The sequence below is a fragment of the Sinohyriopsis cumingii genome, chromosome 15, assembly GCF_028554795.1.
Source record: "Sinohyriopsis cumingii isolate HCF-2022 chromosome 15, ASM2855479v2, whole genome shotgun sequence".
NCBI lineage: Eukaryota > Metazoa > Mollusca > Bivalvia > Unionida > Unionidae > Sinohyriopsis > Sinohyriopsis cumingii.
The window spans coordinates 94,278,835-94,306,474 of NC_142975.1; the positions used below are offsets into that span (position 1 = coordinate 94,278,835).

The following is a 27,640-nucleotide window of genomic DNA, read 5'->3' on the forward strand; positions in this document are numbered from 1 at the left end:
GGTAATGTATTACAATATATGGTAAATAATATAGAAAGTGTGTTCCTAAATAAACATATTTAAGTACAGCATGGGCAAATCTGTAGTAAGGAACTAAGCATAAACACATAACCAATGTTTATACAGTATACAATATAAGTCACAGTGACCAACATTTGTTGAAAAGATGTAGTAATAACTTAGATGCATCCCAAATTCAAGTCTATTGACTCTAACATAAACAGCAACCAATAGAGAGGTTCCTTAGACATGATAATTTCAACCAAGTCACTGAAACACAACATGTAGGTCACAGAGACACATTTATGCAGTAAGAGTATAACAATTAAGCTGCATCATCTCATTAAGTTTCTGCATGTGAAGTAGGAATGTGTGTGTGAGTGTGTGTGTGGATTTTAATGTAGCTTTAACAATTTTTCAGTCATGTGTTTGATTTGGATTTTTAATGTAGCTTTAAAACAAATTCAGTCATATCACTACGATGTTTGCAGTGTGGCAGTTTATAGTGATGTCTAGCACTGAAGCATCATGCTGCAGACATGTAACATGATGTTCCACCCAGCCAAATTATCCTGACACCAGGCCGACCAGTCCTAATACTAACCTCATAATACTGAGCACCTAGCGAGGCAGCTGCAAATCATCAGCCTCATCTTGCTAGCATAAACTGATCCTGAGAAATGAACACAAACCTAAATAAATGATGCACAGAGTATGATCCACAATGACCTACATTTTATGCAATGAGAGGGTAGTACTCATCAGGATGAGTTTCCTCAGCAAATTACATGCTTCTTTTGTGCAAAGATTTGATACAAAATAAAGATGCACACAATAGTACAAGTTAATGATTCAAGCTGGAACAAAGCTTGAGAAATAAGCTTAAAACACAAAATTTAACCAAAACTGGTGAGACATTAAAAATGGGTCAGGGTGACCTATCTTCATTTGTAATAAAGCTGTAGTACTCGTCAAGTTGCATTCCTGCACAAGGTTCATGATTCCAGGTATAAGAGTATATAACAGATGGTACAAACCACCTGGTCGAAATGCAAATGCTTAACAAAGAATGTACTGTACAACAGATGTACATATGTGTAAAAAGTTGTCCTAGCTCTTCAAATATAGGTGCGATAAAAAACTCTCCAAGTTGGATCAGAAAAAGAGTGGTTAAGACAGTGAGGCTTGTACACATTTATATGTCTTGTAGATATGAGTTAAATTTATCCATATTTGTCAAAGGTTTACAACAGCTCTGTGGCAATTATCATAATTGATGTTTCTCATTTAAAATAAATTCATCACAAACTGGTTTGAAAACAAAATCAATTAATATCAACAGAAATACCTTGATCACCAAAAAAAAAATATTTAACCAGTTTTGTATGTGTATTTTAACTGAACCAATCAAAAGACTTTCATTTTAAAGATCATCTAGTATGTTCCATATGCTGTACCAGGAGTCTTCAGTCATCAACACACATGTACAAAAGAATACCTGCTGAGTTACTTCCCCTTATCTTGATAACCAACCACAAACGAGTTACTTCCCTTTATCTTGATATTAAAAGGACATGTCAACTGTACAACTCCAGATGGGTGGAGCTTAACATATAGGGAACACTGTATTCAGAAATAAACAAAACTTGCTGTCATTGGTGCATTATGTCAGAGCTGTAGTTTCTGTCAGGCTTAAAAAAGAGTTGATTATCTTGGCAACATGAGTTTATGTTAATTCATATATCTATCATATTTTTTATTTTTAAGATTTTCAAAACATGTGATACAGATCACTGAAAATGCATCTGTTGTGACCGAATAACATTTACCCTTGTTTAATTCCTGCAGAGTTATCTCTCTTAACTGCAAATGAGTACATGGTTTTGTATTTGTCAAATTGACACTATAACTTTTTTCTGTATGGCGATGAATGACGTGCATGCTGGGATTGGACGGAAGTATATTTATTTCACAAAACACCAACATTAAGGTCTATGGAAAAACAATTGGTACCATGATACCATAAGTGCACACAAGATCAGACAAAAAATGTATCTAATGTAATTTGTTTTACCATGTGCTACATGTTTTCCAAGATATATATACACATATATATATATATATATATATATATATATATATATATATATATATATATATATATATATATATATATATACTGTTTTGAAGGCAGTTGCCCAGTTACATATCATATTTCTTAATCACTGTGACCACTGACCGTTCACAAGAAGCCAGTATTATGCACATTCATTTGGATTCTACATTAATCGTATTTATTTTCTTGAAATAGTAATATCAACAGCAAATTTTAGCAAAACAGAAAGTATTAATCACAATTGCAATAAACATATATACATACATATATACATACATATCTACAACATATATACTAAATTTTACTTTTTCCCACACCATGTTTGAAAAGATGTATAACTTGTATGTTATTTGTGACTTTCAAAGTCTAAAATTGATAAACATATAAACCAATACAAAAATGTAATGCTAGGTCCAGAATTATTTTGTACACATAGTATATACCATATGGTTATCGCTTAGTTTAGTTTACACCTCTAAAACTTTACAAAATCATGTAACAAACATGGGCATTGATATCCTGATGATGGAACTACCCATTCCAATTCATTTCATTCATTCAATTTCATTTCCACATCTCTGATTGCATAAGACTGATATTCATTCAATTTTTCTGTCATATAGATGATTTTCACATCCACTAGGAAAAAGCCAAAATAGTCATACCACAAACTATAAAACTTTATACAACAGGGCTGATTTACTAACCTTGCAGACAATTTTTTCAAACTAAATTATTTACCTTTTGAAAAAATATGTTCATTACCAAAACCTACAATTAGTAACAATGTCAAAATACTGTCTGAAGCCACTGCAGTTTCTTACTGTTGATCATTCTAATGCATCTTTAAACACTGTGTCCATCACTTTGACATTATTACTTCCAGTAATTATATATAGCAATATGACTGTGTCCATCACTTTGACATTATTATTTCCAGTAATTATACATAGCAATATGATTGTGTCCATCACTTTGACATTATTACTTCCAGTAATTATACACAGCAGTATGACTGTGTCCATCATTTTGACATTATTACTTCCAGTAATTATACACAGCAGTATGACTGTGTCCATCACTTTGACATTATTACTTCCAGTAATTATACACAGCAGTATGACTGTGTCCATCACTTTGACATTATTATTTCCAGTAATTATACACAGCAGTATGACTGTGTCCAACACTTTGACATTATTACTTCCAGTAATTATACACTGCAGTATGACTGTGTCCAACACTTTGACATTATTACTTCCAGTAATTATATATAGCAGCATGACTGTGTCCATCACTTTGACATTATTACTTCCAGTAATTATACATAGCAGTATGACTGTGTCCAACACTTTGACATTATTACTTCCAGTAATTCTACATAGCAGTATGACTGTGTCCATCACTTTGACATTATTACTTCCAGTAATTATACACAGCAGTATGACTGTGTCCATCACTTTGACATTATTACTTCCAGTAATTATACATAGCAGTATGATCGTGTCCATCACTTTGACATTATTACTTCCAGTAATTCTACATAGCAGTATGACTGTGTCCATCACTTTGACATTATTACTTCCAGCAATTATACACAGCAGTATGACTGTGTCCAGCACTTTGACATTATTACTTCCAGTAATTATACACAGCAGTATGACTGTGTCCATCACTTTGACATTATTACTTCCAGTAATTCTACATAGCAAGATGACTGTGTCCATCACTTTGACATTATTACTTCCAGTAATTATACACTGCAGTATGACTGTGTCCATCACTTTGACATTATTACTTCCAGTAATTCTACATAGCAAGATGACTGTGTCCATCACTTTGACATTATTACTTCCAGTAATTATACACTGCAGTATGACTGTGTCCATCACTTTGACATTATTACTTCCAGTAATTATACATTGCAATATGAATGTGTCCATCACTTTGACATTATTACTTCCAGTAATTATACATAGCAATATGACTGTGTCCATCACTTTGACATTATTACTTCCAGTAATTATACATAGCAATATGACTGTGTCCATCATTTTGACATTATTACTTCCAGTAATTATACATTGCAGTATGACTGTGTCCATCACTTTGACATTATTACTTCCAGTAATTATACATAGCAGTATGACTGTGTCCATCACTTTGACATTATTACTTCCAGTAATTATACATAGCAGTATGACTGTGTCCAACACTTTGACATTATTACTTCCAGTAATTATACACAGCAGTATGACTGTGTCCATCACTTTGACATTATTACTTCCAGTAATTCTACATAGCAAGATGACTGTGTCCATCACTTTGACATTATTACTTCCAGTAATTATACACTGCAGTATGACTGTGTCCATCACTTTGACATTATTACTTCCAGTAATTCTACATTGCAAGATGACTGTGTCCATCACTTTGACATTATTACTTCCAGTAATTATACACTGCAGTATGACTGTGTCCATCACTTTGACATTATTACTTCCAGTAATTATACATTGCAATATGAATGTGTCCATCACTTTGACATTATTACTTCCAGTAATTATACATAGCAATATGACTGTGTCCATCACTTTGACATTATTACTTCCAGTAATTATACATAGCAATATGACTGTGTCCATCATTTTGACATTATTACTTCCAGTAATTATACATTGCAGTATGACTGTGTCCATCACTTTGACATTATTACTTCCAGTAATTATACATAGCAGTATGACTGTGTCCATCACTTTGACATTATTACTTCCAGTAATTATACATAGCAGTATGACTGTGTCCAACACTTTGACATTATTACTTCCAGTAATTATAAACAGCAGTATGACTGTGTCCAACACTTTGACATTATTACTTCCAGTAATTATACATTGCAGTATGACTGTGTCCATCACTTTGACATTATTACTTTCAGTAATTATACACAGCAGTATGACTGTGTCCATCACTTTGACATTATTACTTCCAGTAATTATACATAGCAGTATGAAATAATATCCGATCATTCAAAGTATGTGTAACCTAACTTGTCACGTATATTCAACAATATTGTTTCGAAAACACTGGATCATGTCATAACACAAGGCAGAAAATTACTACAGCAACAAACAATGACTTTTAGTTATGTTGATCATTCATTATTAAGAAGGGCTTACATATAAATAGTTGTTAACTGTAAGTGGATCAGAATTACAAGGTTCATTTTCAAAATATTTTCATTAAATCGCATTGTTTCAGTTAAAGTACACAAAGTACACTTTTATAAATTGTTATAAATATTAAGGCCATTGATGATTTTAATAATTTATTTTTCAGTAAATGACTGGTGGATCCACTGCCTGATAGTACATTTTGAATCATGTGTGTGTATTGCTTAACAGCAGCTATAGATCTCAAAAAAAGAAAACTCCACAGTGGGTTAATATAGGTCACAAATAATTGATTTATATACAAGTGATCGTGTAAACTTTGTTTCTCAAAAGTGTGAAAAAATTGGTAATTTTATAATAACTAGTGCTGCAATCTTCACTGTCTCAATGGGTAACAAAAATTTTCCTTTGAGCGTAACTTTGAAAGATTGTGCCAATCATGCCTTCCAATCTAACTTTGAAAGATTGTGCCAATCATGCCTTCCAACCTAACTTTGAAAGACTAGGCCAATCATGCCTTCCAACCTAACTTTGAAAGACTAGGCCAATCATGCCTTTAAACCTAACTTTAAAAGACTAGGCCAATCATGCCTTCCAGCCTAACTTTGAAAGACTGGGCCAATCATGCCTTCCAACCTTAACTTTGAAAGACTAGGCCAATCATTCCTTCCAACCTAACTTTGAAAGACTAGGCCAATCATGCCTTCCAGCCTAACTTTGAAAGACTGAACCAATCATGCATTCCAACCTAACTTTGAAAGACTGGGCCAATCATGCCTTCCAACCTAACTTTGAAAGATTGTGCCAATCATGCCTTCCAACCTAACTCTGAAAGACTAGGCCAATCATGCCTTCCAGCCTAACTTTGAAAGATTTTACCAATCATGCCTTTCAGCCTAACTTTGGAATACTTTACCAATCATGCCTTCCAGCCTAACTTGGAAAGACTGTGTCAATTATGCCTTCCATCCTAAATTTGGAAGACTGTGTTGGTATGGTAAATTTACAGAAAAATCATACATTTTTTGGCTGAAATTTTTTATGAAATAATAAAAAAATGAACCCATCATGACCACCTTGGCTAGTTCTGCATGTGGATTAATTATATGACTGACCAAGATGCTATGAATGAAACAACAGTTTGATCGATCATAAGTTCTCTGTTGATCCGTGTTTCATTAACAGTCAGAGTGATCCAAATGGAAACTCTCCACATATATTCAAGGTGTGATTTGAATTTAAAAGCCATACCTGCATTTTCCAGTGTAGTAGCCTCTAGGAATTTCATGTCAGGTGTCCATGTAGTTACCCCTGACATCAAGATCTTTGAGTTTGCATCTTCAGTTGCTGATAACTGCTTCCGTAGTGCATCACGGTGGCCAATGGCCTCCTTAATGTACATCAAGAATCTACTCGCATCAAAGTTGACGTTAGTAAGGGTACTGAAAAACATGTACGATTGATTGTTACAATACTTTTATGTAGCAAAAAAATCTTACACATAGTCTGTGTGTGTGCTTTTTGATTTTTAATATAGCTTTTTACAAAATTCATTTATATTGCTACAGTATCTGCAGTGTGGCAGTTTAGAGTGATGTCTAACACTGGGGCATCATACCACAGACATATAGCATGATGTCCCCCAGTCACATTATCCTGACACCAGACCAACCAATCATAACACTAACCTCCTAATGCTGAGCGCCAATTGAGGCAGCTGTTAGTACCATTTTTATGTCTTTGGTATGACTCGGCTGGGGATCAAACCAATGACCTCCTGCATCCGAGATGGACTGTAAGGATTATTAAGTCTACTCTCACTTTTAAGTCAACAGATACGACAGTCAGGAAAGGGAAACATGATCTTTACATCCCAGAATCTACAGGTATTTTATTACCTTAAATGTCATCAACAAAGTCGGATCAAGGAAACTGTACAAGACCCAAAATTGTTCAGGTAAACAATTATTTTCTTTAAGCCACACAGACCCAGACCATTGACCATTTCACACCAAAATCAGTAGGCCTCTTTCGTAACTTAAGTGCAAACCCTCTACAAATTCTGCTCAAATGTAAAAAGTCCCGAACATCAGTTATTACACAAGAACCATATTCTTCTTTAGTCACAGTAACTCTGACCTTTGGCCTATTGACCCTAACATCAATAGCCTTCTTTCTTATACAACACACAAGCCATCAACAAACTTTGGTGAAGGTATATCATCACTAACTGAATCTTTTGTCCCCAGATCATATCAACCTTGACCTTTGACCTTCTAAATCCCAAATCAATATCTTCCTAACTCAGATTTATTGCCTAAAATCAATATAATTTCTTCCATACTTTAAGTGCAAATCATCCACAAAACTTCCTGCCAGGTTTGATGACTCTAGATGGTGGTCAAATTGTGTTAGTATGCATATACAGTTTTTCTTTTTTTCCGTAATAGTAACCTTAACCATCCCCCTTTAAATTCCAAAACTGATAGGGTTTTTTATTGATCCAAGTACAATCCACCCTTAAAGTTTTGAAACTCTAGATGGTGGATTAACTTAAGTTATTGTGCAGAAACAAACATAGTGATAGATAGAGTGAGCGAAATAACTCTTCACTAAATATCTTTTGAGAAGAAATATGTAAGGGATTACCTTTCATGAACATTTTCTACTGAATTAATGACATGCTCGAAGCAACTATATCGAGGAAGGTAACCAGTCTAATAGTTTAGTCGGGGGTAACACTAGACAGTTTCTAATTCTGGCTCATAGGATACTTTTTATTATAAACATGCATACATACATTTTGTATTTTGTTTAATATTTTGGTCAGTGCAAGTTTTTATGTTTTTTCGTACTTTTAAGAAAGATTTTTTGTGTACAAGAAAAATACATGTATATTAAATTCTGGGAGCCACACTAAACCGTGTTATATCCGAATTCGTGTTATCACGGAGTGCGCTATAGTGGGGTCACACTGTATTTTCAAAAACAAAAACAAAAGGTGCAATAAAACAGCTCCATTGTAAAGATATTAATGCTACTTCCAAAGCAATGACAGAAATAAATTAGTCATCTACAAAAAGAAAAAAATATTCAGAGACCATTTGCCTACAGCTCTTAGTCTAAAATGTCATGTTCAATTTAATTTTAAAAAAATATAATTTATTAAATTTTTATATTTTACATACAGGGGCTGTGTTGTTTTAGTCTATATCTCTGCTCAGATCTCACTTATTCCATCCATTAATTTCATATTTTATGTTATTATTGACTCGATCTGTCCAATAACACCGAGGCTGATCATCTACTAGATAAAACTGACCAAACCAATGCCCACATAACAAGTGAGAAAATCCCTAACACATATAATACTGTAACTTAAATGTGAACTGCAGAGAAGGAAAATAATTGTCATACTTTTTTCATTCCTATATTTTCTCCAGTAGTATAGGAAATGGAAGTGCTGGCTCACCTAGCTCCATGAGCTAGACAAGCCTTCCCCCCCCCTTCCCCCCCGGATCTTTACTACTGGGATGTGGGGTTTCTGCCTTACTTTTATCATTCTGGGTCACAGTGGTTGGGGTTCAGGCTCACTTTTGTTTTTGAGAAATGCTTTAAGTATAGTGAAGATGTCACTTCCATGTTATACCTGGCATGTGGACAAGTTAGGTTTGAGTGATAAGATCCCTAATCGTAGGTGGGAATTAAGTGAGGAGAAGTCTCAAGAATGGTTGATTCATGTGAAGGAGTTTAATAGCGTATGCCAATAAGGATCTAAGCTATGTGCTAGAGACGATTTATTGTGAGGAGAGTGATAAGGAGGAAGAGGATGAGGAGTGTGTGAAGCGGAATCACCATCATCAGCATCATGTCAAGCAGTCATGTCCAGCAGTACAATCAGAAGTATTATATCTGTAATAAGATAAGTGTTTTAATTTGTCCAACTCCTAATGAAATGAGATTAATTACTGGTTGAATAATAGGACTCGAGTGCAGCTGATGGATAGTGAAAAAATTTTAAAATATGAATATGTGTTTAAATGTTTATTTGTGAAAATGGATCTTCACGAGCATGCAGCAAAATACAAGACTGTTTCTGGAAATAGTTTAATGGAGAAGTATGATCAGATTATTTTGGAGGTGTTATCATAGTAAGTGGAGCAGTAAGAATCCATGAGTTGAATCATTCAGGACAGCCAAACCACCTGACAAGCAATTTGTTTTCTTCCTTTGATAGAGATAACTTTTTGAATTCTGAAGACATCACGTCTCGTTTTTTTGTAATTCCTGCTCATAGAAGGACCCTTGCATAGGTTCCCCTGAGGAATCTTTGAGGGAATAGGTAATGGGAATATTATTTTTAATGTCATCGACAGCAAAAACTTCTGTCCAGTCTGGAGTGTATCCCTTTTTTGAAGGAGGCTTTTTCTCTGCTAATTCTTACCCGATCCCCTACGTTGAATCTGGATCTAAAAGATAAGGCCTATGTGATATTTAGAGGAGGGTGATACTAATCCCAAAGGAAAACGTACAGATCCACCCATGGCGTCTCAGGAGCTGATGGATAAAATAAATGATCAAGAAACCTACATGCGCAAGTACATGCCTGTATTGGTATCAACTAGTCTGTTTGAAAATATGGCTCCAGAAATAATAACTTACGAAAAAGTAAATAGAGATGTGGAAAATATAGCTGCTTCTTTTTATCGTCTTTACAAGTATCACCATGATATCAAATATGATAATCCAGATTTCTCTGCTGTGCATGCGGATTATGAGATCTTAAAGGTATTTAGAGCAAGTGAATGTGCAAGTGACTCCTTACATGTTATTGGATCTTGTGAAATTAAACCAGACGGTAACAATAAAAAAGATTTAGTGATCATGGCTCCACTTCAACCAGATCAACTAAAGGGGTTTGAGAAATGAACAATAAAGGTAGATCATCCACATATCAAATTCTTACGGGATAAGCTCAAGATAATGCTGCAGAGTTTAGTGGACGCTGAGGCATAGAGAAATTAAACCAAGACTTTAACGACATGGACGAAAACTTACCGGAAGATCAGCGTCGCGAACTAGATGCGTATTATCGCTATTATCATCAGCAAGCTTATGTCTATAAACACGCATACCGACGTTACAGGCGCATTCTGAGAGTCACTTCAATGATTCCGATTATCGCGACGTCTACGGAGTAATTTCTAAGGAGACACTAGCTAATCCGATGATGCTATCAGGCGCTGTACTTACCCTGCCAACGCTAACAAAATGTGTCGAGCCACGCCGGGAAGCCACAAAAATTAGCGCCAAACAAGCTATGCTGACCTATCAGAAAATGTTGAATAAACTCCAATTGTACTTGCACGGAGTTCCTTTTGATATGGAATTGCTGATCACCAAAATGAGAACCACAGACGACCTCATCTTGGACATGGCTGGAAATCAACGAGTGCCCATCAGGCGATTCGAAAAAATCTACGATACAAATAATAGAGAGAATTTCTGTCGAAGTGGTCTTTGTGACAGACATGATCTTGCATCATCTCGAACCGATCTACGAAGACATCACTACAGTTTTACGAAATCACGTGGCTGTGTATCTGGTATTGACTGACTAAAGTGCAAGGAGCATCGCGTGGTCAGGTCTTACTGATGAGAGAGAGCAACGATCAGACTTGGCTCACAATGGTGTAGTCAAAATCTGCTATGATGAACATCTGATCTGTCAGCAGCACATGCAATGTCTGAGCAAAGAAACGCTGAAGAAAATTATACAATTATCTTATTATAGAATACCTTGTATTCCAGATTACCAAGGGGGACGTAGAGATGACGGAGAGCAACTCTGTGGATCACACAAGATACACGACCTATGTTATCGTGGAAAATAAGGAAGATCTCGAGTAACTATCGTCAATGCTTTCCATTTTAGTATCGACCAAAAATGTGGGCATAGAAAATTATATTGTCTTGCTCATGGCAGCTCAGTAGAAAACACTCTACAAAATGTGGACAATCAACATCAACTACGATAAAGAACTCCTGTCCAGTCCCTATCATGTCCCTCTCTTCATCACAACTGCTACAACATAAGTCAGCTCAGGAGTGTCACATGTGCAAAGAGTACTTTAAACCCCATAACAACAAAGTAAGAGACCACTGCCACATCACATGACATTACCGAGGAGCTGCTCACACCAACTGCAACTTACGCTTCAAGGATCCTTCCAGTCACTGCTCATAATCTACGAGAATATGATGCACAGTGTATCGTAGCCGCTTTCAATCATCCACACATCAAGCAGATTCTAGCCGAAGTGGGAACTAAGCTTAAATGTATCCCCAACAATTTTGAAAAGTACATGTCGATCACCATTGGAACTTTACAATGCATCAACTCATTCCTGGTTATGTCCACATCGCTGGAAGAACTCACTGTCCTCAATTCAATCATCTCAACAAAGAATTTGGTCAACAAGCTGATCTTCTCAAACAAAAAGGAATTTATCCCTATGAGTACATCCATGCTCATTCACGCTTCGTCGAAACTTCGCTACCACTCCAAAAAGACTTTTATTTTCATCTCAGCTTGACAGAAATCACTGATGAGAAATATCAGCATGCATGCAAAATATGGAACGAATTCGGATGTCACATTCTAGGAGATTATCACGATGTTTATCTCAAAAACAGATGTGCTTTTACTCGCAGATATCAACTCGATCCACTCTGGTATTTCTCCTCACAAGGACTCTTACTGGGACGGCATCCTCAAACAATCTGGAATGACCATATAACTCTCCACTGATTCAGACATAAGTATGTTCGCTGAGCAAATGGTACGTGGAGGCATCTGTGTCATCAGCAAACAACATGTCGCCGCCAACCATAAATACATGACACAATGCGACCCACACCAATTATCCATCTACATTCGCCATCTCGACTACAATAATCTATATGATGGGCTATGTCACAACCCCAACCCAAGGAAAGATATTCACTGGATCTCCGAAGAACAGCTTATCCAAGACAGTCGAGCTGGAGTACACATCACATCTGCATGATGCTCATAACGATTATCCATTATGCGATGAATCTATTCTCGTCGACTACTCGGTGCTCTGTCTTGAACATCTAAAACAAAAGAAGCAGTTCCGACTCGGATATGCTAATGTAAATAAAAATCGTACCCAATCTCCATCACAAAACACACCACAAAATGCATTATCGACATCTAGAACAAGCCCTTCGGTACGGTCTCGTTCTTCAACAAGTTCACGGAACACTCAAATCTAAAAAAATAGCCAGGGATGAAGTCCTACATCGACTTCAACACAACATTACTAACCAAATTTACCAACACCTTCGATATAGACTTCTTCAAGCTCATGAATAATAGTGTCTTTGGAAAGAGCATGGAAAACGTCAGACACAGGAAGAAAATCGATATCGCGAAGAGATAATCTCATGGTCAATGAATCTTTTCTCAGCAATAGAAATCTTTCATGAAGAACTCGTTGCCATCGAGTCTAAACAAAAACAAATCTCTTGCTAGACAAGCCCATTTACGTCCGAGCAGTTGCTCTCAACTCTCCAAAATGCTTACGCTCGAGTTTCATTACGACTTCATCAAACGAACCTATGGAGACAGAGCCACGCTACTCATGACCAATACGACAAACTGTTCGACCTCAGCGATTATCCAGAAACAAGTCCATTCCACTGCGACGACAATAAAAAAAAGTCCTAGGAAAGTTCAAGCATGAAACTTATGGCATGACCATCACAGAATTCATAGGACATCCATCCAAAATGTACTGCATTACTCGTGACGATGACATCCCCATGAAAAAGCCAAGGAGTCACAAAACATGTCACCGCCAAAGTAGCAACACACAAGCAGTATACACAAGCACTGCAGGGATACACGAATCACTACTCCATGAGAACTTTCCGTTTACAACGATACCAGATCTCTATCACACTTATTAACAAAAACGAAATTTTGCCCCCTCGATGATAAACGATACTGCATCTATGGCAATAATAGACTCGCTCACTGACACAAAGCATAAGAAAAACAAAGTGAGCCAGAACCCACATCACAGTGACCCATAAGGAAAAATGTGAACCAGAAACCCCACACCTACGTAGCAAAGATCCATGAGCGTATAGGCTCGCCTAGCACATAGAGCTAGGCGAGCCAGAACCCCTATTTTCCATTTCAAAATTCTCCTGTGAAAAATATATCCTTATATTTTCACATGCGAACATATAAGGTTTCTCCATCATGACATGCGACACTTGTTTTGTGTGCCTACAAAAGTTGTACCTGTAACAAAACAAACGAATACTTTGTGGCGAAAACAAACAGAAACTGCCTTACGTTTCAGACATGGAAATTAATCTTTGATAAATAAATCTGACCAGAAGCCGTTGGCGTCTCTATACTCTTATTACAACTTACTGCCTTGACAAAATCGACAACCTGATGCATTGAAAATCTGATGCATTGCTGAATCTGACTTGCATTATTTTCAGATGCGGTAAAATAATTTACAAAATGGTTACAATTTAATTTATTGCGACAGATCAGGAAAACCATTCCCAGCACTTTCTTAAGTTACTGATATTTATGTGACCAGGCAATAAAAGTGAGGCGAATTTACGAAAAGGTGTTTGAGGTCAGCGTATTGTGCCGAAGAATATTTTTAATTCTCTGAATTTCGATTCTGCGTCGCGTTTACCTATCAGGTAGTTATGTGTTACTTTACTCGCTAGAACACGTTTATCTGTCAGGTAGCTATATTCTACTTTACATTCGGAACAAGTTTACCTGTCAGTTAGCTTCATGCTACTTTACATTCGGAACAAGTTTACCTGTCAGGAATCTACATATTACTTTACACTTGGCGAAACGTTTACCTGACGGGGAAGTTATATATTGCTTTACATTCGCGAATATGTTTATATCTCATGTCTCTCTATATTCTACTTTACTCTTGACTACAAGTTTACCTGTCAGGGTAACTATATATTGCTTTACGGCCAGAAAGTTAAAATTTGTAGACAATTATGTGCTCATTCTTTTCTCACATGTTGCATTGATGAATTACAGCCTAACTTTTGCTGGCAATTAGTATTTGTCAAATAAAATACAAAACAAAAAAGAACACGTCATACTAATACATCCTTTCAATTAATGCGACGTTACTTAAATTGTTGTAACTTTCGTAGCAGGTATAAACAAGTTACTCTAGATAAATCACGTTTAAGTATAGACAATGGTAATCGAAACCTAAATTGATTGGCTTTCCAATTCATTACACGAGTGCTCGTTTTAAATGAAATTTACAAAACGGGTTGAATAATTCCTAACTTTTGCGAGCGTTGGAGAGCAAACCATTGATTTTTATATATATAAATTTTTCTTTCTTTTTTCTTTTTTTTTTTCTTCTTTTTAGCACGAATGTAATATTTTATTCATATGATATAAATACAATTGATTTTACTTTTACCACACAACACAATAATGTAGTGAAATGATTGTGATACATTTGGATACTTCAGTCGCAACAACTTTCATTTGCTTGTCGTTATGACGTCATATATATCGGTATAAGGTGTTATGTTACGTTCTACATGAGCATAAGTTATATGGATTTATTAACAGAAATCACGCATTCATCGTATGATAACAGATCTTAATACACACCGATTTAATGTTACATGCTTTATATGGGGTTTTATACCGCTGTTCAATCAGTAATTATCTATCATACATTACTTCCAGCCAGAAGCGAAGGGAAACACGGACAGCGGAAGCAATATGCGAGGAAGACGTTAGCCGAGGCACCTTCCCGCCTGGGGAGAAATAACAGCCCTTCTTAGGGCTACAAATTGCCATTTATCTAAGGGGACCAGTTTGGCTTGGTTTCCCAATTCGATAAAACCACACACAACTGACTTGATCGTTTCGGTTGCCTGCATCAAAATTTAAACCCAATTACCTAACAGTGACTAAACTTTTATTTGTCGCTTAGACAATTAGAAAAGCAAAATTGTTAGGGTATCTCACTATGTACACATGTACTAGTACTATTTCAATTGTTAGGAGTTAGGAAAATTATCAGACTCATTTGAATTTGACTCGATGCACAGGTGGCTCACACAATATTGGTTGTTAGGGTTCATTTACAAACAATTGGACATAATTTGGCTAAGTACGGGCGGGTAGTCTGATGCCGGAACTCCCCTCCACTTCCCACCACTTCCCACGTCCCGACATTCGTACAATGGGCAGAGATGTGGAACGATTTCCACCCGCCTAAAATTGGTGTCCCAGTGTGACGTCATTGTCACCAACCAATCGCGACTAACGTTAAACTGCATTGGTCGACACCAGAGTGATTGGTAAACAGAAAATTTATTTTAGTATCATGAGTGCCTGGGTCCATTCCCACTCATGAAACGGCCCTCCAATCAGACCGCAATGGGAACCAAAAAGATCCGCGGCTGAAGGCTATAATTACTAGTGTACCTTGTACACAAACGCCTGGGAGATGAGGCTCTTTTTCCTTCCCCCATGATCAATTATCAGGTTGCTGTGCGACCATTAACAGTGGTACATGCACAACGTGCGCATACCACTATAATTCAACTAATCAATCAATTACTTAGCTGTATTCTTTGACGTCCACGCGAAGATATTTTTAGACGCAACATATAAAACTTTCATTATTTCCTATTCGTTTTCAGTTTCATTTCTACAGTCAAGCTAAACTATTCACAATGTGTAAAAACATTCGTGTTGTCTTCCAAGTCGGTGAAAAACTCGTTTGAAACGGCCTTTGAATACGTCTCAGCCTGACGACCTTGACGTTACGCTACACTGTATCGAATCGTTTTCTACACTGACTCAGAACAAAACACAAATGAAGAATTATGTTTATCTCAGTCTAGTCGCCCGTAATGAAAGATCATTCGCAACTTCTCGGTCATTTCAACGTTGTGGTATTCTGAATGCATGCCAATTGCCGGTATAGCTGCCATTAGGACTACCACAGCTATTTACGACACCAGGATTTGCAGAGAACTTGTAAATACATGGAGAAGAAGAAAAAATTAACTTGCAACTTCTCGGTCAATCCCAAGGTCAATACAGTCCTAGAAATAGCCGAGGCGGTCCAAATATATTGCAGTTTCTTTTTCCGCCAAGAAAGTACCAGTTGCTTCTCAGAAATAGGCATTCCAATCCAAATTATAGCGTGATGAACGAGCTCATCATATCATTGGTAAACAAGACTCATGTTTATGCAATGGCATCTACTGTCGTGCTTACACTGTCTTTTCTTGATCATTTGCGGACATAACAGAGCAAGTAGTGACTGGGTCATGGCTGGCATAATACTGATAATTTACATCAACACTTAATACGGCGTAGTCACTTATTTGTTTATAATTGATCAATTTAGGCAATGCATATGAAATAGAAGGAAACAAAAATCCATGTAGACCTTTAGCATAAACGTTCATAAATCTGAAAGACTGGTTCTCAGTTCAATATGTATTCTGAATGGAGAGACACTATTTAAATGTATATATGTATGCACGGTATCCAAATTTTATTAAAGTATATATGAGCTCAGCATTATATAACTGTAAATACTGAAACATGTCATATAACAACTGAATAAGAGTTCTCACTCGTGCGCCACCTGGTGACTCATTTAATGGAGGCAACATTTTACAACTAATTACGGCACTGGCGCATGCACGCAGGGGCATTGAGGGAAGCATATATCTACATGACTTCTGATAGAAGTAATCAGTTTCAGGCGAGTGTAATATATACATTGCTGCTAGACAGGCTCAATATACAGGTATATATATATATATATATATATATATATATATATATATATATATATATATATAATAAAAATGTTTGTGAATTGTCCCGTTTAAAATTAGTTAAGAATATTTGTATATTATTCTAATTTACAGAATAACTTAACTAGTGAAAGTATAAACTAATATCATAAAAATAAGTTTACTAATTCTTTCAAAATGAAGGGGCATTTTAAAATTAAATCTCAATATATTATGATGATTTATAAAATATTTGATTATAAGTATTATGTACACCATATTTTTATTATATAAATCAAGTTTTGATGAAATAGTAAACATTCATCAATAACATATCAAGATATAATATATTAATTTTGTTATATTATTTTTTTTCTATTTCTCTTTTTTTGTTTAATTGTTTCTTTTTTATTTTTTTTTAAAATGTGCATTATTTATAATAAAAATATCAATACAACTTTATACCTCTTTATTCATAAATTTTTTAGATAGTTATCAATACAGATATATTTATCTTTACGATCCAGTTTTATGTATTCTTATGTATTAAAATATCATTAATCTGTGTCGTAAATGCATATTTCCTTGTTAATTATTCATTAAAGAATAAGACAACTAGTTTAAAAATGTAAGTTATGACGTCATCTTATTAATGCCATATTGTTTATATCATTGATCAATTAGAAACAGAAAATATTTAATATCGTAAGCAATGATATTGAATTCAGTTTGAATTTAGTCTCATGAAGAATTGAAGTGAAACCGACCACACATTCTACGTGTTGGTGTTGTTTATTTTATAATTTATCAATAAAACCTCGACAACGCCATGGCATCAACATATAATCCAAGGATTAGCAATATAACGACGTATTTAAAAGCCACAATGGAAAAATTAGCGGAGAAACAGATGAAAAATGGATTACACGCACGCTTTCTTGAAAATTATCTGGAAGACAATCATGTGCCAAGGGGATTACGTTTAAAATTAAAATTTATATTGGGAATGATACAGCATCAAATAAGTTTCAAGAATCTATTGACTCCCTATTGCAAAAAAGTATCGTTGGAAATATGTGATAGACCAAAAGAAGAACATCAGAGAAGAGTGATCAAAATAGGCGAAGAACTAGAAGAACGAACTAAAAACTTTGATAAAAGGCAATGCTGACATTTTTTATGAATAACTTTTTTTTAAAAAACGGAATCTAAAAAAGAGAACTATTGTCAAGTCCACTTAAAAAGTTACAAAATTTAAAAAGAGAGAAAAATAATTGTCCAGGACAACCAGAAACATCCTGATTGAAAATTACTAGAGAGAAATCACAAAGATATAATCAACAACCAAATGAATCAGCAGATGAAATTAACTTCAGTCTTCATCAATGTCAAAAATAAATGTGCAGTAACTAAGAATCACACACAGAATAAACAACGACCAAGAATTGAAAATGAAATGGAACGTTCATCACCAACAGCAAGAATAACCTATCAACCAAATGACACAGAAAAAATAATAGACTCATTCAAAACAATTCAATGAATGGTTAAGCAAAAAACTTAAAAGCCCCAGGCATACAAAAAGGCAAGCTACGAAGATGAAGTTAAAAAATGGGCGAAGAAAGTTACACAGGAGTCCATCATAACTGTAATACAACAATACAATGGAAACCCTCAAGGATATGTTGCAGACAACACAAACAGCAGAAAGAATAGGAGATTTATTAGAATACACAACAAGAACAGATGGAAGAAAGAAAAGAAAAGAAAAAAGGAGATCGAAAGAGGAAAAGAATCTGTATTAAACCTTTCTAAGCAAATTCTAACTAATAGTGATTACATTGTTCTAGGTAAGGGGTTAATATCTTTCCTGATAACCAAAGTGCATGATAATATTAATATAGCAGAAGCATTTTTCAAATACACAATATCGTTAAAATCATGTACATATTCACAATATTAAAGTAGGTTTCATCTACAAAAAAAGTCCTTTTTCAATACAAAAAGAATCATCATTTACACCTTCTAGTGGATGAGATATTTATCTCAATTTTTATACTGAAGCAACTAAACAAGAAATTTTGAATAGCAGTCCTAAAAGAAAACATTTTACAAACATATCTAAAGAAGAACTAAATTCTTTACGTACCTTGTCACAAGACGAAAGTATTATTATTAAAAAAGCTGATAAGCCTTGCACCATAGTAATAATGAATAAGGAGGATTATATTAAAGAAGTTGAAAGACAATTAAATGAAGAATATTATATAAAACTTTCCTGTAATCCTTCTTAAGAAATTAAAGAAAAAGTAAACAAATGTATTAATCAAATCTCTGTACACAATTAAATGAAGAATATTATATAAAACTTTCCTGTAATCCTTCTTAAGAAATTAAAGAAAAAGTAAACAAATGTATTAATCAAATCTCTGTACACAATTGATCCATATATGATGAACTAGATATCTTCACACAAAAAATACGCACAACTCAGTTTTCTATTTTACCCAAAATACATAAAACGGTTGAGAAGTTACTATCTTTAGGATATTTAGGTAGCCCCATTATTTATATATGTAACTCAGTTAAAATAATACATCGCAATATATTGATCATATTTTACAACCACTGACGAAATCACTACCTTTATATGTCAAAGATACTTTTGATTTCATTATCAAACTGAAATCTTTACCGAAACTAACTGAAACTTCATTCCTAGTTGCGCCTGATGTGGTTTCACTCTGCACGAATATACCACACAATGATGGTATCGAAGAGTGTAAATATTATCTTGAAGAAAACGAATATACATGTAAACTATCAAAAGAACCTGTTTGTGATTTGATAAAACTTGTGCTCGAAAATAACTTTTTTCAATTTGGCAATATAAACTATCTCCAAAAGTTGGGAACAGCAATTGGTAGTCCTCTGCCGTCTTCTTATTCATCTTTATTTATGGGGAAATTAGAAAATAGTTTCGTAAATAAATGCCTCTTAAAACCAGGTGTGGTTAAGGTTTTTAGAGGATATCTTTATGGTTTGGATTCAGTCTTTAGAAGACCTTTATTCTTTTATAGACTGTTTAAACAAATTACATCCAACAATAAAATTTACATTCAATGTGTCTGAAACGAAAGTGTCATTTTTGGACGTAGAAGTCGTAAAGAATGAAAATAATGATATCACTACCATGGTTCATGTTAAAAACACAAATATTCAGCTGATAGTTGAATATTCTTCAATGCCATCCTAAATCATATAAAAACAGGATACCATATAGTCAAGCAAAAATATATATATAACTATTTCAGCTGACATTGTTTTTAAATCATCTTTGACAGAGTTAGGTCAGCATTTTCTTAAGTAGAAATTACCCTATTGACATCATTAATACTGCTTTCCAAAAAGTATCTTCTCTTACAAAACACAAATCTTTATAATGTAAAATCAAAAATAGAAATGAACATATCATTCCTTTTGTTACTGAATATAATCCAATTTGCCTAATATATTTAAGATTATCGAACAATATTGGAATTTACTAAAATTATCATGTAAAATAAGTGTTAAATCGCTACACGAAAGCAAAATCAAGCTTGCTTATAAAAGGACTAAAAATCAATTCTAAACTAGAAAAACACTATATAAAAAGGTATCATCTACTAAGTGTAATATACCTAGATGTTCGCACTGTTCTTTTATTAATGAAAATACGTCTTTCAATAGTAATAAAACGAAAGAAAATATGCGTTGTGATCCTAATTGTGCAACATCAAATGTTATTTATTTGATCACATGCAAAAAATGTGGCATCCAATATACTGGACAAACCAGTCAACAAATATCGAAACGTATGAACCAACATAGATCAGACATAAAACATTATAATCGACCAATCATTTTCATCTCATATTGCCGCACATTTTAACAAGAGTTCCCATACTTTGCAAGATTTCTCCTTTCAACCTATTTCAACAAACTGCTTCTGAGATGAACATCTGTTAAAGTAGCAACAGGGGATGATTTTTTCATAATTACAGAATATATAAAAATGTTTTCTGCATAATTTGAGTGTGCAGATTTCAAAAATGATCCCATCTTTATGATATCTTTTCAAATAAATTCCCAGGAAGCATTCAAACACATGTACCGTCCACCATTTTTAATATTGGTCTTTGGCAATTTTTTAAAATTCTTGACCTCATGTTATATCAAGCTGAAATTTTCATATTTCTTACATATATTTTATATAGAAATGTTTTGTGAACATTCAGCTTTAAGAATAAATTGACTTTTTTATGTTCCAGGTAATTCAGGAGCCCCCCTGTGCCTTTTAATCATCCCATCCCCCAACATGTTTGCATGAAATACTATATTTTTGAGTCATACACAAGTTGAATTGATATGTTGCTTTTAAAATAGAATATTTTCCGCTTAATTTGAGTGTGCAGATTTCAAAACTGAGCCAATCTTTATGATATCTCTTCAAATAAATTCACAGGAAGCATTCAAACACATGTACCATCCACCAATTTTAATACTGGTCTTTGGTCACTTTTTGAAAATTCTTGACCTCATGTTACTTCATGCTGAAAGTTGCATATTTTTTACGTATGGTTATATATAAATGTTTGTAAACATTCAGCTTCAAGAATAAATTCACTTTTTCTATGTTCCAGGTACTTCTGAAGACTTTCTGTGCCTTTTTATCACACGCCTGCTAACATTTTTGCATGAAATAGCATAATCATGAGTCATACCAAGTTGAAATTGTATGTTACTCTTAAAACCAATAGTGCATATTCGTTACAGTGTTCTTGTACATATATACATTTTTCTGAAATCACAATTTAGTAAATAACAATTGCTATTTTAGAATTTAGTTATCATAAGATATATTTGGTCAGTTTTCATATCTATAAAATAAAATCAATGTCAAAAGGTTTTCCACTAAGTTTTCAATACAGTAAGTCAGGATTTCTATAGTGTCAGCTTAGGATGGTGCAACATTAAATTTTGGATGTCCTAACTTTGCGATATTTTCATAATAATTATGGCCATTGTTTTGAGCAATATTACATAGTTCATGAAGTAAATACAATTGTGGTATCAGAGATAGAGAAGAAACTGGCACTGAGTTGGTTCTCAAGAAATATTTATAATTATGTATTTGTTTAAATGGAGAAATACTACAGATCGATTCTTGGCTTATGACGACAATATTCATATTGATATTCACAAACAATGGCATGATAATTTTAAATGAATTTGTTTTCATTCTTCAAAAATCTGAAAAATAGTTAACTTTTACCTCTTTTCCATCCCTACTAAACATGAACATTTTAATTTTAATACCAGTGTCTCTAGATAAGAATCGTACGTAGAACAGAGGACATGACATTGATAATATCTCAGTGATCACAATCACATAATATTATCAATACGTGTAGTATCACTGAGTCGGTGAGTGATACTCCCGTCGAGTCTCTAACCTCGAAAATATATTACACAACAAAAATTGTACAAATATTTTGTAATAAGCTTGATATAATGAAAGACAGTACGTCTGTATAATCCGATTCCCTGCTATAAACGTCTGCCTTGTAATACAATCAAAATTTTCGTGTGTTTTTTAACCCAAATTATGTCGTATTGTTGTCATTGTTTACATTTTGTACGTACCCATGTGCCGGGAAGAGTTACCGTTCTTGCTGGCATGGATGACCTTTGAAAAAGACGTAATTCGTGGGTTTTCCGCAAATATTCGCACACATTTTACCATTATTCTCGTAAAAATAACTCCAACGTATTTAAAAAGTAGGCGTAGGTGAGAGTATATGTTCGTTTATTTAGTTTTTCAGCGTTTTGGAAGATTCGTTTTTCGTTTTCTTCCGCTGAATAAGGTGTAGAAATGGCCCAGTGTTTTATACGCTAAATATAGACAATTGACCTTTCAACCATTAAAACAGTCGGATGTAATAATGTCGGCTTTTTGCATACTAAAGCGGAGAAAGTACCGGATGTAATGAGGTTGACATTTTGAGAAAACGTTAATCTTGATCGCCAGTGCCCTCTAGCGGTGTCCCCTGTTGCTAGTTAAAGGAAACCTGTTCGATTTACCGTCTCTAAATTCCAAAACACTTTACGACATTAATTACTCAAGTCTGTTTCTGAGTTCTGATGAAATATTGAACATTTGTCAATAATATATCAAGATATAATATATTGTTTTTATTGTTCTTTTTAATGTGCATTATACATAATACAAATATTAATAAGAGTGTTTATCTCTATTTATTCATAAATGTTTCAGATAGTCATCAATTATATAATATATATCACCCAATTTGTCTGAATTGCGTTAGGTGGTAAACCAGTGTAAAAAAATATTTTCTTTGGTGCTTTATTGCACTGCAACACAAGTATGTCATTTAGTGCCGAGGCAAATATTGCCCCAAAAAACATCATGATAGTTAATCTAGACTATTATCCGATGTTAGGGTTCGAACCCACACCCTTTCATTCGTGTCTGGCACGCCAACCACTGAGCCACCACGGTTCCCGTTGAAATATTTACATGATGCTATTGTTCTTAATATTTATCTTAACACGATCAAGACTAAACATAACCCGATTGCCAAGCTCACATTTTCAAAAGCCACCTTTTCGTGAATTTCAAAAGCAAAAGGAAGAGGAATAAAACGTTTTCAACAAAATAAACACACACCCCTCCCCACCCAAAAAAACAACAAAAACACGAGCTTGTATAATCAGTTTTCTAATTACCTAAAAAGAGCTTTAAACACGAATTCGCTGACGTCTCGCGGTACATCTATCCCATTCTTTGCGGCCATGTTAGCACACACAGATAGTCCTTTTACGACATAGATCAGCAGGTCCTGAAGTGCCGTCACTTGTGGGCTTTTACCGCAGACTCCTACTTTTGTACAGCCCTTTCTGAACTGCGCCTGCTCGCACTGATAGCAGAACATGTCTGATATAAAGAAAACAGAAAGATATACTTAACACAGTCTCTCTCTCTCTCTCTATATATATATATATATATATATATTCTCTCTCTCTCTCTCTCTCTCTCTCTCTCTCTCTCTCTCTCTCTATATATATATATATATATATATATATATATATATATATATATGTGTGTGTGTGTGTGTGTGTGTGTGCAGCTTACGGCACCTATCACTTCGCCTGCAAGCACTAAACCATATACCACCATCGAAGATAGGTACACAGCGATGGATTCCGAAACCCGCGAGCCCAGGTTCTAAACTCCTTAGAGTATGAATTAAAATTATCTAATCTGTATGGTGATATCATTTATTAGTATTTAAAATGATCGCTACGATGTCTACAGAGTGGCTGTTAATGGCGATGTCTAGCATTGGGGCATCGTGCCGCAGACACGTGGCATCATGTCTCACCCCTTCACATTATCCTGACACCAGACTGACCAGTGCTAACACTAACCTCTTAATGCTGAGTGCCAAAAGAGGCAGCCGTTGGTACCATTTTTATGTCGTTGGTATGGCACGACCGAGGTTCGAACCCGCTACATACATTTATGTCATGTTTAGTGCAGGTTTTGCTGATGTAAAGTGATCCCTAATGAAGAGCTCGATTAGTTCGAAACAATCGTTACGAAATTATTAAAACTTTATTATAACTACTGAAGTGGTGTATTGTTCATGTGAACTTGTCTGTAGTAATATACAGTTCGAACTATCAGTTGCTACCAACGATCAGACAGTTGCAGTTCGCTCCACGCTCATTTGTAACCCTAAATGCCGTATGATAACATTAGTGTCAGAAACTAGTTGGAGTGTTTTCTCTGGTTGAGTCAGCTGTAACGTAAACATTAACAAATGGTTAGATCAAACCTTTGTGTTGTGTTATCCCGGAAGACGTACAATTTCCCATATATATATATATATATATATATATATATATATATATATATATATATATATATATATATATATATATATATAGCCTAGCTAGAAGTTGGAGGTGGGGACGCTGTGTATCTAAAGGAGTATCCATGTTAAAAGAGGCTTAGAAATGTTAAAAAGGAATTGGGTGCGATTATCGCTCCTGATGGTTTAATTTCTAACCCGAACACATGAAAACATAGAGCGGACTACATAGAGAACAAGCTTCGTGTTACGTACGCTTCGTTGCTTTTAAACACGCCTATTTTATTCAGGATAGTCGATCCACTCTTTAGAAAACTCGACCAGAATTAGTCATGAGGACCATCTATGATATATATGGGGCCGTCCATTTAGTACGTACGCATGGATGAGGTGGGGGTAACCCAAATGCATACGCTTGCGTATGTGGAGGGTGTCTATTGATAATGTACGTACGAATAGGAAACGGGGGTGGAGTTAAACCTCGATAATATTTTGTCTACATTGTTCTTCAAATGAGCCACAGTTACGCAGCTTATTTCTTTGATGCAGCCAGACAGTCAACGTAGTTGGACTATCTGTTTTATTAAACACGTTAATATTATTAATCCTTGGTCGTTTCTGCGTGGATTAAATATAGGCCGTTATATAGAATTGGGGGGGGGGGGTGCGTCAAGCGTACGTACACAGGTGGGGGTGTAAAAATGTACGCATGTGTACAGGAGAAAGGGTTCAAGATCTGCCAGATTTGTGCGTACGTACTAAATGGATGGCCCCTATCATACTTTATTATAACCGCTGATGTGGTATATTTTTCACGTGAACTTGTCTGTAGTAATATACGGTTCGACCTATCAGATGCTGCCAACGATCTGACAGTTACATCTCTCTCTCCCTCGCTCTCTCTCTCTCTCATGACTGCTTAAAAGTAGCGTTAAAACCTTCCTTCCTTCAACAATATGAAAGTAATATCAAGTCTAGTCATATAGCTTCATTTAATTGTTACGTCTTTTCTTGGCGGTAAGAATACTTCCAATACTGGTGACATCCCAATTCGTATGTGTTTAATAAGCTTAAAGTGCGATCCATGAAATTATCCCCAATTAAAAACAAGCGTTTGAAATTAGATCCATTAATCGGTCGAATGGCTGATATAGAACAAATTCTTTTTTTTTTTAAATGACGACGCTCAGCTAGATTGGTCACGGATGGATAACCAGCATTTAGGAGGCAGGGTTCGATGAGGTTGAGTTATGGCCATGAACAAAATGTTGATTACTCCATGGAGACTTACGAGTTAGCATTAGGTTAGATGTTATTAGGGCCTTTATGGGTAAAAATATGTTATGCATCAGAAGAAGAAAAGAAAAAACCTGAAACGGTCATAATGTGCTAAGATTTGTTTTCAATTCACAGCAGACAAACGTTTCCATTAGATAGCTAAACTACATCTTCAAGTAAGCGAGCAATTGCCAACATCATTTCCAAACGCAAACACTATTATCAAACACTCTAGTTCTATCTGCTCACATACAATTAGCAACTACACTACCACCACCCTCCGCGATTTAGCTTATTAGGCACAATGATCTTACTTGTGATGATATATAAATACGTGTGTGTGTGTGTGTGTGTGTGTGAGTGTACTAACATCAGGTCTCTTACTAGTAGTATCCACCGCCGAGTGGTCTAAAGCGCTCACCGTTACGGATCACTGCCATCTCACCTGTCTGCGTGACTTCGAGTCTCGGATTCGGCTAATGTGGTTAGGTGAGAAAGCTTGCCAGTAGCTTCTCGTGGGTAGGTGGTTCTTTCCGGGGGTTTCCCGGGTTCTTCCTCCACCATTTATACTGGCCGCCATGTATAGCCTATCTTGTGCTGAAAAATGGCGTTAAACCCTACAACAACAACTATTATCCACCACCTCCCAAACTAAATAAAACAATTAACTTACCTGTGTTACGGTTGGCAGCTGCACTAGTCATGCTCCGTACATGGGGGGCCCATCTGACAACGAGGGAAGTTTCAGATGGACCATGATTATTTGTCCCCAAAACTTTTGTTAAAGATGCTAGTGGTGTGAGACCATATCTGATCCGATGTAGTGACCGGTGTAACTCGAGAGCTACTGCACGCCAAATCATCTTCTATTTCATTCGCAAATAATTTTCTTCAGTGAAATTTACAGCTCATAACATGTCTTCCTAACCGAAGTGGATTTAAAACCAATATAGCTTGCACTTGTTCGTAGCACGCAACTGATATTTATAACATCCGTGAAGTCTAACAAGGGCGACTATGTGATAAACAACACGTAAGCGCTATTGAACAAGAAAAAAAAAATTACTTAAATTCACGCATGCGCATTTGAGTGACCACTAATATTGCAATCAAGCCAAATGCTAGTCTGGTTCCCTTCTTAATATGCTCCCTGCGTTGCACTCCGCTAGTAAAAGTAGCGTTAAACTGTTAAAGCCTTCGGAGTGCAACGCAGAGAGCATACTAAGCAGGGAACCAGACTAGCCAAGTGCCTTAGATTT

The 27,640-nt window shown here is 35.2% G+C and overlaps 1 protein-coding gene across 1 annotated transcript in view; it reads right to left on the minus strand.

Annotated features, from left to right (window-relative positions):
- LOC149782338 (uncharacterized) overlaps nucleotides 1-27,430 on the minus strand; it is a 55,544-nt gene extending 28,114 nt beyond the window's left edge. Inside the window, exons 1-3 of the mRNA XM_089933717.1 lie at nucleotides 27,055-27,430; nucleotides 23,956-24,163; nucleotides 6,541-6,731 (exon numbers count right to left, since the gene is read on the minus strand). Of these exons, the coding sequence (XP_089789843.1) occupies nucleotides 6,541-6,731; nucleotides 23,956-24,163; nucleotides 27,055-27,244 (589 nt within the window). The 5' untranslated portion in view covers nucleotides 27,245-27,430. The remainder of the gene's footprint in view (nucleotides 1-6,540; nucleotides 6,732-23,955; nucleotides 24,164-27,054) is intronic.
- Between the last annotated feature and the right edge of the window lie 210 nt (nucleotides 27,431-27,640).